Source organism: Neofelis nebulosa, chromosome 9, assembly GCF_028018385.1.
Source record: "Neofelis nebulosa isolate mNeoNeb1 chromosome 9, mNeoNeb1.pri, whole genome shotgun sequence".
NCBI classification, from domain to species: Eukaryota; Metazoa; Chordata; class Mammalia; order Carnivora; family Felidae; genus Neofelis; species Neofelis nebulosa.
Window position 1 is genome coordinate 98,041,931 of NC_080790.1, and position 19,485 is coordinate 98,061,415.

Sequence of the window (19,485 nt, forward strand, 5' to 3'; positions counted from 1 at the left end):
ATGAGTAATAGTTGAAAGTAAAAGTCACTCAACTTGAAATTACTTGTTTGACTAGTTTTTACTCAGCTGATCACCATAAAAATCATGGCTCATAAAATTTACTCCTCATCAAACGAAGTTCAGAGGAATTTTATAGAATTATGCCACATAAACTATCCATTTAAACCATTGAATCATGGTCTCCCAGAATTGTCTGACTCCCTATGATCATTAGTAAGCAGAACAGAAGGGCCCTGACAGACTTCAGGGTGTATCTCTTCTCAGGTGACCAAAATACCTTATACTAAATGGAAATCAACTGTAAGGATTAGGACTTCACCACAATTTGATTTTTTTTTTTTTTTAATTTTTTTTGGTGTCATGAGTCTAGAGCCCCATAATTTGTTTTGGTCAAAGTTTACTTCTGGTGGGTAAATATCGATTTAACTATATATCAGAGCTGCTGTTGTTTGTTTTTTTTAACGTTTATTTATCTTTGAGAGACAGAGACCGAGCATGAGTGGGGAAGGGGCCGAGAAAGTGGGACACAGAATCCAAAGTAGGCTCCAGGCTCTTAGCTGTCAGCACAGAGCCCGAAGTGGGGCTCGAACTCAAGAACTGTGAGATCATGACCTGAGCCAAAGTTGGATGCTCAACTGACGCCACCCAGGCACCCTCAGAGGTGCTATATTTTTAAACTATTGTCTCTTTTCTCCTTCAGTTAATATTCAGAATGAAAGACCTGCTATGGGAAAACCATTTAAAGGGTCTCTTTATTCTGGTGAGTCAATGAACTTTTGTTGTAGCCTTTGATTGTAAGCTTTAAAAATCAATCTTTGGCTATCAAGACATAATACAAAATCTGTAGTTAATACATGAACTGCTTCCTCCTCCCTACATCTGCCTCTCCCCCCAACTTCAGTTTTCTCATTAAATAAGACTAGCGCCTCTGTGACAGGCCAGGTTCCAAGAAGGACAAATAATGTTCTTACTATTCTAGCTTTCCTTGCGGGTGGAAGAGAAAGGCTTGTGTAGTTTCAGGCTCCTAGATTCTTCTGTATCTTCTATATATTTAATACTTGAAATGATCCTTGTTTCAAAGTGCTGGTGTCATCGAATGCTATTTTATAGAGCTGGCCACAAACTCCATCTGGTTCTTAGTTGGTTACTGAGCTGATTTCATTTCATTGATCCCTTTCCTATCTCAAAGTTACCCTTCTGATGGTTGCCCACTTGGAGAATCTCCAAACTGGTAGTTGGAACTCCGGTGTCAGTAGTAGCTGACCTTCAATTCCTTTCCCTTGGTCCCATACTTTTGGCTTGGACACAGAAATCACTGAGTGGAGGTACAAAGTGAAAATACAATAGCTGAGATCCTAAAAAGCTAACTTTTGTGCAACAGTACACTGAATAACCTAATGTTTTCTCTATGGCTAATGATTAGGACTGGAAGTACTATTAGAAATGAGAACAATTATAATGGCTTTCTGCTTAGCCTAGACTAATTACACCATGATTTTAGAAGAGAATAAGGAAACAAATCTAAAATAGGACAAGAAAAGAAGAATGGTACCCTGCTCACAATGAAGTACAAATGGAGGGTAATGGATTATGGGACAGTTCTAGCAAATAATACAGTTGAACCACAGAATGAAACTTGGAAGACTTTAACAAAGGATCAGTGAAAACATTCTCTTGAAGATGAGAATAATGTAACTATGCGCTGAAAATCCTTGATAATAGTCATCATTTGCATTTGAGGTAAGTACAAAGGCATAATCCTCTGAAATAATATTTCTGACATAAGGAATTAATAGTGTGCGGAAAAGAGATGTTCCACTCTCTTCCCCACTCTTCCCTAAGTGCTATTCCTGCCCCATCACTTTTAATTACTTCTTAATGAAACCACTGAGGAAAGAGAAAACAAATGGCAATAGTGAAGTAGATGTAAAAAATTTCCAATGAAGATCTTAATAACTAACTTGGAAAAGGGCATTTTTAAGCTCTAGCCATTATCATAGTATTTGGCAAATATGGATTTATTGGCTTCTTTTTCCATGAGCCATCACAAGTCTTGAAGGCTTCAGAAGGTGGTCTTCCAGAAGTTCTAAGTATTTATCGAAGAATGGATTTCAGTATTAGCCTTACCTGCTTCATATTCCGTTGCCTACTCTACCATTATAGTCTTCATAGATAAAAAAATATTTTTTCATAGCAGCTAGTCTATCCATTATTGTGAAGTTTGCTTTCAAGGGTATTTGATGTTCCATCACGAATTAAATTATTTGCTCTCAAAGTAACTTCATTTGCAAAATGTCAGTAAAGTTCCTAGCTCTCTTAAAATTCGAGCCACTCTGTCATATAAATACAGTTAGATGGTGAAATCTCGCCACCTTCATGGCAGTCGTCAAAAACCTTTAAAAAGAAAAAAGTTTACAATCAAATGAGAGTTTTAAAATTATTATATTATAGGTAAAGTCTTAAGTGTCAACTACAACTATACTTTCTGTTAACAACATATCCAAGACCCAACCATTCTCTAAAGCGGTATTAAAAGTGACACTTTGAAACTGAAAGAGACTAGAGCTGTAATAGGACCTGCTGTGTGATTATAAAGTTAGTTAATGAGAGACCTCTCACTGTAGCACTAAGATGACATGTTCTGCCCACTGGCCCAAAGGCTATTTGCAGGTAACAGGGATACAGGAAAGCAGATCTGTATGTGTGTTTGACTAGGCAAATGTTTCGTGTTTAACTACATTCTTTTTTGTGAAGGGTGCTAAACAGAATTCCCAATATGCTCGCTTTTTTCCCTAGGAGTTGACACGAGCATACAGACAGCTTAGGCATATAGACAAGGGCCAGTATAAAGAAATAAAACAGCAGCTGTCAGGGCCGGGACAGGGCCTGCAGCATGCAGCTGGCAAGCAGTAAATGGGAACGGATGGATGGAGAGTGCTGGGGCATGCTGCAGGGGAAAGCACATCTCTGGGTTTGAATCCTGATTCTTCTAAGCTGTATATCTTGTATCTTCCTTAGCTTCAAGCTTATGCGGAAATAACACCACTAGCTCCAAGGGACAGGAGGAGATTAAATGAGACCACATAAATCTTCAAGAACATACCTGGCCTGTGACACGTTCTCAGCAAATCCTATTTCCCTCCCTACTTAGGTTAAATGATTAGCCCTCGTTAAAAATTGTCCATTTTAGGGCCAAACCCAGAAAAACACAAATTTCCCTAACCTGGTTATTCTAAAAAGGAATATCAAGCCATGACTTGTTCATCAAAGGCCTGTCATCAAAGTTTACGTGGAGGTTTGAGCAGCTGTTGGTCAACTCTGAGAATCAGAAAACTGGGGTGTGCTTGCTGGTAAGTTATGTGGCATTTGCACTTGGTGGCAGTCAGGTGTGAAATGAAGCCACTTTAACTCACCGGGCAGAGTCCGCAGGGGGCCCGGACCAAACCTGTGGGCGGGATGATAGGATTGACTGCTCTATACAGTTTCATGTGTCCATCCACACTTCCAACTGTGCCTTCTTTTGCAGCGATGATAGTCATCTCTACTTTCCCGTCATAAATGAGTGTATTTAAGATAGTTTCAATGTCCTCCATGGACAATTCTACCTGAAAAGGGGACACATTAGAAAGGACACAGAAAGCACAAGAAGACATCCTATCTGAGGGTGTTTAAACAGTAAGGGTCGCAACTCCGCCATGAATGGGGAAGCATTGCACCGATGGGTGATTTAAAGCACAGAGCTGAACAACAGCCCAAGCTAGCAGAAAGCACTGAAATGTTAAGGACAGAACTCTAACCTCATCTGAATTTGATACTTTCTTTCTATGTTTCTACCCTTAGGTAAAATCTGGAAGTCTTATAAAGTAACATTTCCTTAGCAAGAACTTGATGTGGATTTATAAAATGTTCAAGCAGAAAGTTATTTTAGATATCAAATTGTCCAAATTCCTAGTTTTTTATATAAATGAGAAATCTGTGTGGGGTATCTGGGTGGCTCAGTCGGTTAAGTGTCTGACTTCGGTTCAGGTCATGATCTCATGGTTCATGAGTTCGAGCCCCACATCGGGCTGTGTGCTGACAGCTCAGAGCCTGGAGCCTGCTTCAGCTTCTGTGTCTCCCTCTCTCTCTCTGCTCCTCCCCCACTCACACTCTGTCTCTCTCTCAAAAATAAATAAGCATTAAAAAAAAATTTTTAAATAAATGAGAAATCTGGGGTCTAGGAAATGAAAACAGCTTGTCCAAATGGCCGATTCAATTTCTTCTGATTCTGAAAAGCATCCAGCACTGTCTTTATATAGGTCTTCAAAAGAATATGCTGATGACGCTACTCGCCTCTTACAAGTTGGATAATACCAGTAAGTGACAACTGATGTTATTGAGGTTTGTCATCTATGTTGAAATGTCCCTGAGAAAGTCAAGACCTTGTCAGAAGAGACTTTTGAATTTTGGGAGTGCAGTGCACTGCCAGGCCTCTACACTGCTGCTCTATATGCCAAGCTTAAGTATATACAGATCACACAGTGCCTGATGGCAGGACAGTCACCTTTGTCTAAATGGCTTAGGACAGTGCTTTCCAAAAGTGGATTCTGCACAATGTTCACAGGTATCACCTCAAAAAAGGGTCTGGGTCAAATATGTTCAGAATACACTGTAAACTATACCCCTGTGATGAAGAGTAACTTTAAAAAATTAAAATGAAGGGGCGCCTGGGTGGCTGCCTGTTGAACTTCTGACTTCGTACCAGGTCATGATCTCATGGCTCGTGGGTTTGAGCCCTGTGTAGGGCGCCGTGCTGACAGCTCAGAGCCGGGAGCCTGCTTCAGATTTTGTCTCTCTGCCCCTCTCCCACTCATGATCTGTGTCTTTCTCTCAAAAATAAACATTTAAAAAAATTTAATAAAAAATAAGATGAGGGGCGCCTGGGTGGCTCAGTCGGTTAAGCGTCCGACTTCAGCTCAGGTCATGATCTCGCGGTCCGTGAGTTCAAGCCCCGCGTCAGGCTCTGGGCTGATGGCTCAGAGCCTGGAGCCTGCTTCTGATTCTGTGTCTCTCTCTTTCTCTGCCCCTCCCCTGTTCATGCTCTGTCTCTCTCTGTCTCAAAAATAAATAAAACGTCAAAAAAAAAAATTTTTTAAAAAATAATAAAATAAAAAATAAGATGAAAATTCAAAACCCAAGCTCTCACCTTACTGATCCCCAATTCACAGATGTACTTCCATACTTCATGTGATGAGGCAAATGAACTATTTCTTTGTATCATTGGATTCTGTTTGCTTTCTCGTGCTGTTTCTGCCTATAAGGGTAGAAACACAAATTTCAGCATAGTGTTTTCTGAATACAATTTATATAGTCTGAAAATCAACAATGGAATATACTGTTTAGTAAAAATTATCAACTTCACCCTTTTCAAGTCCTATAAAATACGATATAAACTTTTTAAAAAAGATTTGCAGTGATGTGTCCTCAGTTATGCCTCACCTTGGTTTGTAGAAATTTAAAACACTGTTGGTTAAGCACCTCTACAAATTCTGATTCAAAATCCTGGTCACTGTACCAGGCTCCACCAGTCACAGACCGGTCTGGCTGCAGGTTATAGAGCATATATACTTTCTTTTTTGAGGCCTAGGAAAAAACATGCACAAGCAGATGTGGTTATAAGATACATAAGTCTTCTGAAACTAAGATTAAAAAAAAAACCCAAAACTTTGTATTTTAGAGCAGTTTTAGATTTACACAATTATTGTAAAGATGATACATTTACCTTGTGCTCAGTTTCCCCTCTTATTAGCATCTTACATATTAGTAGGATACATTTATTACAGTTAATGAACCAATATTGATACATTCTTATTACCTAAGTCTATACTTTACTGAGATTTCCTTAGTTTTCCCCTAATGTCCCTTTTCTGGGTCAAGAACCTATTCAGGATACCACACTACATTTACTTGGTATGTTTCCTTGGCAACTTCTGGTTGTGACAGCTTCTCAGACTTTCCTTGTTTTTGAGAACTTGCCAGTTCTGAGAATTACTGGTTGGGTATTCTGTAAGATGCCTTTTGACTGGGATTTGTCTGATGTTTTTCTCAGGACTAGACCAGGAAAAAGACCACAGAGGAAGTGCCCTTCTGACCACATCCCATCAAGGGTACTCAATCGTCACCAAGTGATGACTGATCACCATCACTAAGACTTTTCGGTGTTGATGTTAACCTTGATCATGTGGCTTGAGGTAGTGTTTCTCAGTTTTCTCCACTGTAAACTTTCTTCCCTAGCCTTGCCATGTTTGGAAGGAAATCAGTACACAGAGCCCAAACTGAAGGAGGGAGAGTTATGTTCTACTACCTAAATTACCTGGAACTCTTCTGCACAGGAGGTTTGTCTATTCTGCCTCTTTCCACTCATGGGAAGATGGGTCATTTATTTATTTCAACATTTATATCAGTATGGACTTATGAAGATTTATTTTAGACTTTGGGTTACAATCTAATACTACTTCAGTTTGAAACCTTGAAAACATTGTGTAAACGAAAGAAGCCTCATGCAAAAGACCACATACTGTATGATTCCATTTATACAAAATTTCCAGAATAGGCAGATCTGTAGAGAAAGAAACTACATTTGTGGTTATCAAGGCCTACAGGCAGGGATGCAGAGGTCTGACTGCTAGTGGGGTCACATTTCACGGGTGATGAAAATGTCCTAAAATTACAGCAGTGTGATGGTTGCACACCTTTGGGAATATACTAAAAACTACCAAACTGTACATTTTAAACAGATGAATTTTCTGGCATGTCAATTTTATCTCAATAATAAGGCTGTTATTAAAAATAAAGGTGGAGAAGAAGGATTGGCAAAGTGAAGGTACTTCACTTTGGAGACTTGTATTATTGGCTCTACTTTTGTGAAAATTTGAAATTATCCATTAAAAATGCAGAAGGGAGATAATGGTATAAAATAGGGATTGGTAAGGCAAAAATACTATTTGATAAAATCTCTGATGAACATTGAATTCTTATTTCCTAAAATCCATGTTCAAGCAAACTTTAGGGGGAATCTTGGCTCTTCTGATACCTAAGTCAGTGCAGTCAGCAGCTGGTGTCCCTGATGCAGCCAGCTCTGGAGTGGAAGCCCCTGGAGGAGGTAATAAGGCTGGGGTGGGATGAGGAGAAGGAGAAATACCATGTACTAGAACAGACAGGGCAGAGATCTTTCTCTGACTTGTTTACTCACGTATCCCAAGCACTACAAGAGTACCTGGTACACAGCAAACACACAATAGCTATTTGTTGAATGAGTAATCTAATATGCCAGGATGGAGTAAATTATCTTACACACTGGAAATCCAGGAAAAATGCTCATGATTCCAAAAATTCTTTACTGAAGAGTAAAGTGGTTTTAGCTTTAATGGCAGGTGAGACACAAAGAGTTAATTAAGCAGCGATAAATCTAGGCAACATCTCCAAGCCAATCCAACTTGAGCTTAATTTTTAGAAATCGTTTTGACCAGTAGTTTTAAATCATGACACAGCTTACAGAACAATAAAAATCTTAAAATGTACTTGGACCAGAACATATACAATGACCACTTGAGGGAAGAAAAGAGAAAACTACTCACTGCCACAGACTTAACAGCTTTGATAAGCTTTTTACTTTCCAAATTCTTTAGAATTTTGTTAATTTCTGTTAATGGCAAGTTACTTTTGTATCGGATATCTCTGCTCCATATTCCTATAAGAAAATAAAGTAAAATGAATTCAACACCATAGGATGTGTGTTTACAGTCCTGCTCTATCTCATGCCAAAACTATAACAAAGTATGTATATATATGTATGTATGTATATATGTATATATCCCTAGAGCACAGCTATAGAGAAAACAGTGACTTAGAGGTAAGAATCTCAGGTAACATAACATATAAAATGTTAAGTTATGTGCTCTATCTTCTAACCAGAAATTTCTTGGAATCCTAGCATGGCACCTTTCTAAAAACACTGAAAAAGATATTTTTTAATGGAAGAAAAGAATGGTACTGAATTGACTTACATTGTCTCTTCCATCCCCTTTTGCATCCCAACTTCTGTTTCCTATTATTTTTACTTTAGATTTGTACTTTTTTTTAATTTATTATTTTTTGAGAGAGAGCTCAAGTCAGGAGGGGGCGACAGGGAGGAAGAGAGAGGATGCCAAGCAGGCTCTGCGCTGTCTGCACAGAGCCCAACTTGCGGCTTGATCCCATGACCTAGGGATCATGACCTGAGCCAAAATCAAGAGTCAGATGCTTAACTGAGCCACCCAGGCGCCCCTACTTTAGATTGTATTTAGATTGTAACAAGTTTGGGCCAAGGTCAGTTGCCACTGTCAGCGTAGAGCAAAAAATACTTTATGTAAGCATCTGTGTGCATGTATACCCATTATGTATACACAAAAACTGTATTTAAGAGATGAAAAATGGAAGACTGGGGTTCTCACAGCCACCAAAAGCCCTGTGCAGGAGTCTATGGTTTCTCTCTGTTTTAAATGCTTATTTATTTAGTTTTGAGAGAGAAAGAGAGAGAAGGAGGGGCAGAGAGAGGGGGAGACAGAGAATCCCAGGCAGGTTCTGCACTGTCAGCCCAGGGCCTGACACGGGGCTCGAACCCACAAACTGTGAGATCATGACCTGAGCCTAAGTTGGACACTTAACCAACTCAGCTACCCTGCCGCCCTGGTTACTCTTTTAAAAAAGGCTTGTATATGGAATTTTGTATAAAACATGTTACCCTATTTTCTTCCCAGCACAGAGGCATAATGAGATAGGAAGAAGTTTTTAAGATAGAGTATGCTTTTTTCATGAATCTATTTTTAAAATATTAATTTAACTTCTAATAAATATAAGAATGATATGATTTCAAATTATATCATGGTTGATACATTGTTGAAACTAGTATCAGTGACTCAAATCCTAAATTGTGATAACAGCAGTTTAGATAGAATTCTGTAAGTGGGATAGAGAGAAATCTAATAGTTGCTGAGGGACCTCAGTCAGGCACTGCCACACTGCACTAGACATCCCTCTGCTTTCTCCAAAAACCAGAGAGATGTTATTATCCATAATTTACAGATAAGAGGAAAAGGAAGAAACAAAGGCCTCCAAAGTTTAGAAAGAATTAAAAAACAAAACAAAACAACAACTCCTTAAGTTTTAAGGATCATAATTTAGAAGTTCCTTTCCATCCCTGCCCATAGCCATCTAGCTCCTACCTTCCCTGGAGGCAGCAATGGCATCACTTCTGGGTGTCCCTCAAGCATACGCACGTTACACGTTTATGTCCTATCTCCTCTTCTTTTAACATACATGGCAGCATTCTCTATACATAGATCTATAGCTTGGGAAGCCAGATCTCATTCCCTATTTCTGGACCTAAAGACAAAGACCAGGAAGTTTTTTCCTGCTTCTTCCTTCACATGCTTACCTTTATTTCCTGCATCCTCTATGATTTGATATACCAGTTTTTCTTGGTTATCTGATCCTTTCATTTTACTGCAGGGGAATAAAGTAGAATTAAAAAGGCAAAGAGATACAGGATAATCTAAGAATCTACATAACTACTTGAATTAGTGAACAAGGTCATCACATTGACTTATTTACCAAAAGAAGGGCTTACCTTAAAAAGAATGAGACAGGGCTGTATGTACCAGAATGAAAAGATGTCCAAGATATAGTAAGTGAAAAAAACAAGTTGCAAAACAGTATGGATAGCATGATCCCATTTTTGTTAAAAAAAAAGAAAAAAAAAGAAAAAAAGATTATATATATAGTATATAAATATATAATCATCTCTATATATTTATATATATACCTAGAAGAAAGGACATATACCAAATTATTAAAAGCAGTCATCTCTGAAAAATGGAACTAATGACAAGAGGCCGGAATGGTATGCAGGACAGATTACATTATGCAATTCTCTATTGACTTTTTTCCCCAAAACCATAGATTATGTTCGTAATAATTAAAGTTTCTAAAAATAAAAAATTGGGTGCTTACCCAGCATTCTGAGAATCCTTTATTCTATACAGAAGGCCTGTATTGCTCCTTAAGAGATCCAACTGACCCTAAAGTTTTTTAAACAGAAAATAATGAATTATTTTGGAGCTATTTTAAATCAATCACAAATGTTAATGTATTCTTTAAAAGTTTACACAAACCAAAACATCCTGCCTTGCAGTTATTTGTTAGTTCCTCACTCAAGACTTCGGTCTTTGTCTACATATCACATGTAATATATTTTCAAAAACTTAGCGCTTTATGTTACCATTTTCCAAATTATATGCTGGTGTCCTGGCTTGGTTATGTGACCAATGCATAAATAATTTTGAAGAAGCAGCTTTAGAATAATAAATAAAAATCCATAGTCAAATTCAAATAAATTCAATCAGTATATGAAATGTAAAGATAAATAATTTATATAAACAAGAAGTTCAAATAAAGGCTAACATGCATAAATCTATAACATGATGATTAACTAAACCTGACAAAATAATGACATTTATTGATTTGTGTGATTTGTTGTATTACATGAAAATTAGGTCAACCAATGAATAAAAGATGCAATAGTTTTGGTTTTATATAACAAATCAAAAGTAAAGTAAAGCATGTCTGGTGTGCTTTTGAAATTCCTTGGGTGTGAACTCTGGAGCACTCAGGTGGCCATATTATGGGATTTCTGGCAGTTTGGGGAATCCATGGCTGGGAGAGGCCCCACTGCCGTGCGTTGAGACTGGGATGACACATGACTTAGAAACAGGCTTATATACGGATGAACAGCAATAACCTCCCTCCCCGAGCCCCACTAAGTAGGAAAATCGAACCACAAAGTTCCATTTGGAGGTCGTTTAATTCAGCCCATGAACATTTCCTGAAAACCCATACTGTGATCCATGTTTGGTGGGGGACAAACATGAATTCTAAAAGAGAATCACACAGCTAACGTCAATACCATCTTGTCGGCATCAACACAGAGGTAAGTTAAGGGTGGAATGGGCGCTCAGAGAAGCAGCTTTGGCCCAACCTGGGGGGATTTCAGGGAAGCTTTCTGGGAGACAATAGCAGAGCTGAATCTTGAAGGAGAATGTGGAGTTAGTCTGTGAAGAAAGGGAAGAAGGGCCTTCTAACCAGTGAAGACAAAGGACCTGAGGCATGATGTGGCAGAGAACCAAAGACAATCTGTTCCCCTGAACCCTAACTTTTGGGGCAGAGTGGGTGAGGAAGGTAGGGGCTCGGTGTGGTAAACCCAGGAGTGTGGACTTGAATCTGTAGTGTTGAGAGGATTCTGGGTCACGAATGACTTGGTCAGATCTGTATTATGATCAAGGGGCGCCTGAATGGCTCAGTCAGTTAGGCATCCGACTTTTGTTCTCAGGGTCTTGATCTCAGGGTCGTAAGTTCAAGCCCTGCATTGGGCTCTGTGCTGGGTGTGAAGCCTACTTAAGAAAAAAAAAAAAATCAGGCTGGCTGCACTGAGGCACATGGAACCAGGAGAGCCAGTTAGAATATACTGTGATAGTCCAGGGAAAAGCCAAGAGCCTGAACACATGCAGAGGTAGCAGGAATGGAAAGGAGGGAACAAATCTGAGAGCTGTTTATGAGCTAAAAGCAGCAACCCTTTGTGATTTACTAATAATTAAAAGTCATCATAGCTCCACCACTGCTTACAACCTGTAGACCACAGGCCTGGCAGTAGATGGGGCTGCAGAGATGGCGAAAGAGAGGGAGGTACTGAGGAGGATTTTCAGACAGAAAGCAAAGGGCTCAAAGGGTAGTCAGAGGACAAAAACAGTTTCCGTTGGCACAACGTCCAGCATCCCTTCCACTATCCCTCCTGGAGCTGAGTCCTTCACCATGGTGAACTGATTAGAAATCACCAACAGTACTAAAACAGGGCGAGCACTCCGGCCCACTGCTTATTTTTATAAATAAGGTTTTACCGGAATGCAGCCATGCTCATGTGCTTATGAATGGTTCATGGCTACTTTCCTGCAGAGTTGAGTAGTTATGACAGAAACCTTATGGCCTGCAAAGCCTACAACACATACTATCTGGCACGTTACAGAAAGTTTTCCAGCCATTGAGCTAGAAGGTCGAAGGGAGTAGTTTAACAGAACGTTCACCTGTCCTCAAACTTCCATGAGTCCTTAGTGGAGAAATTTTTTATTCAATTTCTACTACAACCAAACTGAAATGCTTTCAAGATATGGGAGTTTTGATGATGGAGAAATGAAAGGAGAAATAGGCAGATTTAGAGGGTGGGGTGCCACAAGGTGGGGTGTTTTGGGACAGTGTAGGAGAATGATATTAGGGCCCCAGGAGAAGAGAAGAGATAAGAGCAGGTAGAAGGGCTTCAATGAAAAACCCCACTGCAGTGTGACTAGACTCATTCCTGCCTCCTGGAATGCTCAGAGTGAGGAGTGAGATTGTGGAGAATGAAACCCTAAGGAACCGACTCTGTGATAACCTGCAGAAAAACCAGATGGGGCATATTTCATAGGCAATGGCCCAACACCAACAGCAGGAAGCAAACAGAAGGTGAGAGCAGACTAGGCCTATGTGCCCTGTGTCTCACGATGACAATTAGGTTAACAAATACAACAGTTAAAACAGAATACATTTATTTCATTCTTCTTGGAAAATGATGTGTAATTATTTCTTCTTTCCTCAGTTCAGGCAGTCTGAGCTGTTTCCTGGTTTGGAGTCTTAACCTAACACACTTGAGAATGGTTTCACGTCTACATAACAGGAAGTAATGACAGTCCATAGCACATAAATAATTACATCAACTAGTTGAATTTGCCTTACCATGGACAGCAGTCTATTGATGGCCACTGCCCGCTGCTGGGCTTCTATATGAGGCATTTCATTCTGAATTACTTGGTCTGTGATTCCATGAGGGAACTGGTGACATAATTCTATAATCCTAGGAACAAAGGCAATAATGATTTTATTCATGTTCTGACCCATTTCAAGAGGCAATGAGGAAAAAATACAAGCAGAATGGTTTGAAATTGTGCCTTTTTTTCACATTTGGCAGATGACCTAGGTTTCTATGATGGTTGTGAATCAAAGCATGTTACAAATTGAGCAAGATAAAGTACATGTTTACATAATTACTATTTAAGGGAGTGTTTCTTTTCCTCACTAATACGAACTTTAAATTAGAAAAGTCAAATGAAAACAAACACAAAATATATTAAAGCTGGGGCTTCAATTTTCTCAGAACAACTACGACAAAGTTAATATGCAGTGCATTTGGCAGTCATAGTCTGCAAGGAGGCAAATCAGACACGTCTGGTGGGAAGACAAAAATCTGTTATGCCAATTAACCACAACTGGGTCTGCTTTGGGAATTATCTATACCAAACAAAAATCAACCAAACTATCCACCTTGTCATAGGATCATCGTACATTTTTCACAAGTTTGAGAAAGTCAAGGTCTTTAAAACTATGTGGTAACCTAAAAATATAAAATTAGGAGAGGCTTTAGGTGACCTAAACTCTCAAAAAAAATTTTTGTTTTATATTTGAGAGAGAGCGTGAGCAGGGGAGGGGCAGAGAGAGAGGGAGACACAGAATTTGAAGCAGGCTCCAGGCTCTGAGCTGTCAGCTCGGACATGGGGCTGGAACCCATGAGAGGTGAGGTCATGGGTTGAACCTCAGTCGGAGGTTCAACCGACTGAGCCACCCAGGCGCCCCCCCCCCCGACTTTTTAAAAGTTTTTTTTTTTTTTTTTGTTTTACCTTATATTTGAGAGAGAGAGAAAGAGCGTCAGCAGGGGAGGGGCAGAGAGAGAGGGAGACACAGAATTTGAAGCAGGCTCCAGGCTCTGAGCTGTCAGCACAGAGCCCGACGCGGGGCTCGAACCCACGGGCCGTGATAGGTAACCTAAAACCTTAAATACTGCACGGAAACCATTTGGCTTAGTGTTGCTTCAAAAATCCAAACTGCATCCTAATTTCGCCCAAACATTCTGTCGTGGGAGTTCCCTTAGCGACAAGAGCGATCCTGGATCAGAGTACAGTACGTATCTACAAGTACTACGGGAAAATCGCCAAGTCCTCTCTGGGAGTCGGTTACCTTAATGTAGGAAGAAAACACATCATCACAACTTTCCGAACAGCACCGGCGCAAGATCGGATACGTAAAGTTGCAAACTGTCAAGCTCGCCCGGAACTTCTAAAGAAGTCTGCGGTCCAGGGATGGGAGGGAGGCTCCAAACCCCACGAATCCCCTTCCTGTGCGCGCAGGTATCTGTCGACGGTGCCCGTGGAAGGGGTCCGCCTGCCCAAACGACCAGCCGCCTGAGGGGGGCTCCAGAGCGGGGAAGGAGCCTCACTCACTGGTTTACCTGTTTTCTATTTCCACGGGATCCGCGTCGGGCGGCTGTACCTTCACCTTCACCTCAGCCATCACTGCCCAGTTCCCGTCCCTCGTGGGAAGAGATGTTCGGAGTCGCCGGTTACCCAGCTGGGGAGCGAGGAAACCGGGGAAAGAAAGCACCAGGTTTGGCAAGGGGCCTTCTTCCTCGTGTCGCAGCCGGTCCTTACTTGTTCTGTCGGCCTGAGGTGGCCGAGCCGCGCCTGATCCGCTACGTCTTATTCTTGTTTTTCAGAAGGTCAATGCCTGTCGGACCAACGAGTCTGGTTCCCTCACTCTGTGTTGGGATGCCACCTCTGAGCATTTTCCAACCTCTGTGAAGCCATATTCTCAGAGACCTGCAGTGAAGCTTTTAGGAAAGGCGCGCGAGGCCGGTACCAGTCCCCCGGCCAAGCGGCAGAGGCGGGGTTGGTTGCTAGGAAGTCGGTGTCCTCCAATCACCTGCCCGGCTCTCAGTGGGAGGGGCGCGGCTCGCAGCGTCTGTGGAAACCCAGGAGGCAGCAGAGGAGACGGCAAGAGGTGGTGAGAGGTGGGCTGCCTGACTGGGGACAGTGGCGGTACCTCGGTGATCCCAGTCCGGGTTCTGGTGGTCGAAGGAAGAGAGGGAGCAGGAGGAGAAGGGCCTCCCTCACTCCAGCAGAAAGAAAGCGGGCGTCCCTATCTGCCCCTGATGGACAGGGACTGGGACCGGACGGGGTTCCGGATCCGGGAGGCGAGGGGGCGGTCTTGATGGAAGGATTTGATGGGTGAGGGGTGCTGTTGACCCTACACTGCTGTTTGGGCCTAGCATGGTGGTCTACTTCTTGATCCTCTTCGCTTGGGGCCCACAGGCCGCCCCAGCCTCCCAAGGGGTAGCTCCTACTTGCTGCGCGTGTTATTCCTTCCCCTATATATATAAATATACATATTTATAATATAATATATTTAAATATATGTTTATAATATTATATATTTAAATATATATATTTACAATATAATATATTTTTTATATATGACAAAATTTTCAACTTTTTAAATTTTAATTGCCTCTTAAGTGGAAAAATGAGAAACGGCACCTTCTTCTTTCCTCCTTCTCCCTCCCCCCCGCCCCAGTCCAGCCACCCTTCTGTAGAGGATATTACTCTAAAATCGGCATCTGCAATTTACATTTGTAGCCTTTGACCTGGAACTATCCAACCAGGCATTAATTTCACTTCTTAAATTTATTTATCCAAGTTTTGGGAATATAGTCTGTGACAAAATTCAAGCCACAAGCTGTTCAGGGCAGCATTATTTACAATTACCAGCCAAAGCTAAAAAGAAACTAGTAATAGCCTAAATTCCCAACCACACAATGATAAGATTATATAAGTATATGGAAAACTGTAAATAATAGAGTGAGAGTGCAAGAAGTATACTGTAAAAATGTAATGAACATATAGATTATAACTGAGTGAGACTATATACCCATAATCACTGAAATTTAAGGGGTGCCTGGGTGGCTCAGTCTTGAATGTCCCAAAGGTCATGATCCACTCAGGTCATGATCCCAGGGTCATGGGATGAAGCCCAGCACTGGGTTCTGTGCTGAACGTGGAACCTGCTTAAGATTCTCTCTCTCTCTCTCTCTCTCTCTCTCTCATTCTTCTCTCTCTCTCTCTCTCTCATTCTCTCTCTCTCTCTCCCTCTCTCCCTCTCTCCCTCTCTCTCTCTCTCCCTCTCTCCCTCTCTCTCTCTCCCTCTCTCCCCCTCTCCCTCTCCCCTCCATCTCTCCCTTTCTCAAAAAAAAAAAGTCATTGAAATTTGAAAAGGTGACACAGAGATGTAAATGGTTGTTGTATTAAGGTGACCATTGTTTTTCCCCTGTATATCCTTTATGTATTAAGAATCATACTCCCTCCCACAGAAAAAGATCAGTAAGGCCTCCATACTTGTACTTAACTGTTTATACAGTAGATAGAGTGGGAGACTTTTTTTGTTTATTTATTTATTTTGAGAGAGAGACAGAGACAGAGAGAAAGAGAATGTGAGCAGGAGAGAGGCAGAGAGGGAGAGAGAGAATCACAATCAGGCTCTATGCTAACAGCTTGGGTCTTGATCTCACTGATGGTGACATCATTACCTGAGCCAAAATCAAGAGTCAGACCCTTAACCAACTGAGCCACCCAGGTGCCTCTAGAGTGGGAGACTTTTTGTTCATTGCTCACTGTTTGTATCTGTTCCAGCTTCCTTTCAGCTGAGGCATGATACTCTGCCATCCTTCTAAAATTTCTTTGCAGCTTTCAAATGCAAGAACCACTTGGCCACAACAGTAGGGCCTTGAATGTGGAGCTTTCCCAAGGGAGTTGGCTCTAAATTAACATTTCATGACATGTACAGAGTTACTCTGCTCCTCTTGTGTGATGAGTTGCCCTGAAGCCAGGAGAGGTGGCACATTAATAAGAGGAAGGAAAGGGTGATAGTGATCTAGGGGGAGCTCAGATCAGATCATGAGTAATGGTCTCTGTTCTGATGTACCGTAGTCTCCCCTTATCTGCAGTTTTGCTTTTCATGGTTTCTCTTACGTGCAGTCAACTGGGGCGTGGACGCAGATGATCCTTTTCCTGATGTTAGAAGGTCAGTAGTAGCCTAACGCTACATCACTGTGCCTCAGTCACTCACCTTACTTCATCTCATCATGTAGGCATTTTATCATCTCACATCGTCACAAGAAAGGTGAGTACAGTACAATAAGATATTTTGAGAGAGACTACATTCACATAACCTATTACAGTATGTTGTTGTAATTGCTCTATTTTATTACTGTTGTAGTTAATCTCTTACTGTGGCTAATTTATAAATTAAACTTTATCATAGGTATGTATAAATAGGGAAAAACCGTATATACAGGGTTTGGCACTATTCATGGTTTCAGGCATCCACTGGGGGTCTTGAACACTTCCCCCATGGATAAGGGAGGGACTACTGTGTTTGTTTAATTTGTTCGTGTACAATAATTCTATTCCTATATCCCATTTGTTTGTGCTCTTTTCCCAGAAGTGAGGTTAGTATTTAGATAGTTAAAATTCCACACGAGACCTCAACAGAAAAAATGCATCTGAAGCAATAATTGTTTGAGTTAAAAACAAAATAATATTTTTAGGTGGTATTCTCTTTAGTTTTTAGTAGTTTTGCTGTATTTAAACAAGTGCTTCTCTTTGACTTTTGTATTCAAATGTAGGTGCCTATTGGAATTTATATTCATCCACCTTTTTTTAATGTAAGGAGGGAAAATGACTGCTGGTTCAGTGTGTGTCCCTCAGATCATACCACTGCGAGTGCCTCCACCTGGAAAAGCCAACCATGAAATTGATAGCAATACACTTTTAGAAATGAAATCAGGTAAGAATCACATGTACTTGAAATTACGTAAAATAACATTGCCACATTTCTTATGTTCATCTCGTTGATTTCTCACTTTGCGTGCCTTCTACAATTAGGACCTTGGGGATTTTGTACAAGTCCCAAAATTTGCAATAGCGTTGTACTTGGTGGTTTATGGAGTCGTATATATTTAAATTAAAATGGTTAGCTTTGAGGCATCTGGGTGGCTCAGTCAGTTGAGTGTCTAATTCTTGATTTCAGCTCAGGTCATGATCTCATGGTTATTGGGGTCAAGCCCCACATCAGGCTCTGTGCTGGCAGTGTGGAGCCTGCTTGGGATTCTCTGTCTCTCCTCTCTCTCTCTGCCCCTCCCCCTACTTGCACATGCGTGCACTCTCTCTCTCAAAATAAAGAAAGAAACAAACATTTAAAAATAAATAAGTAAAATGGTTAGCTTTGACCAACCTTTCATTTGTGTCAGTACACAGTTGCAGCAATGCCTTGACTCACATTAGCCTAAGTGACTTCCTTAGGATTCTTACTATTTTGCTGGGATAATAAATTTGACCTACTAACACAGGTTTTGCAGTCAGGCATATTGGAGATTAAATCCTGACTTTGACAGCTTCTAGTGATACATTATTGAGCCTTTCTGAGTCTGAGTCTGCATTTTTTCATTGTTAGACAGTGAGAATATTATCTGCCATTAGACCCTGTGTCAGGGTCTGGCACATTAGTAATGCCCAAATAAATCTTAACATTATTACAGAAAGAAAGCAGTGAATACATTTCCTGGTAATGACAGGAATGTATATACATGTACTCGTATATATATCTACATATATATGTACACGTGTATGTGTGTGTGTGTGTGTGTATAAAATTAACATAAGGAGAAATTAAACCTTTGTTTTTAATTTGAGAGAGAAAGAGCACATGAGTGGGGGAGAAGGGCAGAGGGAGAGAGAGAGAATCTTAAGCAGGTACCATGCTCAGCACAGAGCCCAACATGGGGTTTGATCCCGCAACCCTAGGATCATGACTCAAGCCAAAATCAAAAGTCAGATGCTCAACCAACTGAGACACCAGGCACCCCTTTATTTTATTTTTTTTAAGGTAATGTCTGTGCCCAATGTGGGCTTGAACTCACCACCCTGAGATCAAGAGTAACATACTGGGGCTCCTTGGGATTCTCTCTCTCCCTCTCTCTTTCTGCCACGCCCTTAGTCATGACTACGTGCTCTCATTCTCTCTCAAAATAAACATCAAAAAAAAAAACAAAAAACCCCAACCAACCAACCAACCAACCAAACAAACAAACAAACAAAAAAAGAGATCCATGTTCTTACCCAGCCGGGTGCCCTGGGAAAGTTTTATAGATAAAATATGTGAGCAAATACTTGCTTTAAAAGATTTTGAAGTTCCAATTATATATTTCAATAAATAATGTGTAAAAATTATCTATATTTTATGGTGACTCCTGTACTTCCTAGACAAATTCCAACTAAGCATACTTTATAATATACTATATCTCCCTTTATCTTTTTTAAATGTTTATTTATTTATTTAAAATTTTTAATGTTTATTTATCTGTGAGAGACAGAGATAGAGCATGAATGGGAGAGGGGCAGACAGAGAGAGAGAGAGACAAGAATCCGAAGCAGGCTCCAGGCTCTGAGTTGTCAGCACAGAGCCTGACGTGGGGTTCAAACTCATGAACCATGAGATCAT

General features: G+C 40.6%; 2 protein-coding genes across 14 annotated transcripts in view; one reads left to right on the top strand and one right to left on the bottom strand.

Annotated features, from left to right (window-relative positions):
* Positions 1-733: 733 nt before the first annotated feature.
* On the bottom strand, positions 734-14,755 carry POLR3F (RNA polymerase III subunit F). Of its 4 annotated transcripts, XR_009248795.1 has the most exons (11): positions 14,384-14,755; positions 12,838-12,955; positions 10,030-10,097; positions 9,647-9,667; positions 9,455-9,522; positions 7,617-7,729; positions 5,479-5,622; positions 5,186-5,293; positions 3,414-3,605; positions 2,128-2,394; positions 734-1,315 (listed from the first exon to the last, which is right to left on the bottom strand). XR_009248795.1 is itself a non-coding variant. In XM_058684793.1 (10 exons), the coding sequence occupies exons 1-10, from the start codon at positions 14,443-14,445 to the stop codon at positions 2,317-2,319; spliced, it is 972 nt and encodes a 323-aa protein (XP_058540776.1). In that variant the 5' UTR covers positions 14,446-14,755; the 3' UTR covers positions 734-2,316. The 4 variants fall into 4 exon arrangements, 3 of the variants coding, with proteins under 3 accessions (XP_058540776.1, XP_058540778.1, XP_058540777.1); XM_058684793.1 differs by having other exon boundaries at positions 734-2,394; XM_058684795.1 differs by lacking the exon at positions 14,384-14,755 and adding an exon at positions 14,113-14,359 and having other exon boundaries at positions 734-2,394.
* A 78-nt stretch (positions 14,756-14,833) lies between these two features.
* DZANK1 (double zinc ribbon and ankyrin repeat domains 1) overlaps positions 14,834-19,485 on the top strand; it is a 72,429-nt gene continuing 67,777 nt past the window's right edge. For 5 of the 10 annotated variants that reach the window (XM_058684782.1, XM_058684789.1, XM_058684788.1 and 2 more), the window contains exons 1-3: positions 14,858-14,934; positions 16,962-17,106; positions 17,612-17,772. In XM_058684782.1, the coding sequence (XP_058540765.1) occupies positions 17,664-17,772 (109 nt within the window). In that variant the 5' untranslated portion in view covers positions 14,858-14,934; positions 16,962-17,106; positions 17,612-17,663. Of the gene's footprint in view, positions 15,159-16,961; positions 17,107-17,611; positions 17,773-19,485 lie in introns of all 10 variants that reach the window. The other 5 variants (XM_058684784.1, XM_058684787.1, XM_058684785.1 and 2 more) reach the window with 5 other exon arrangements.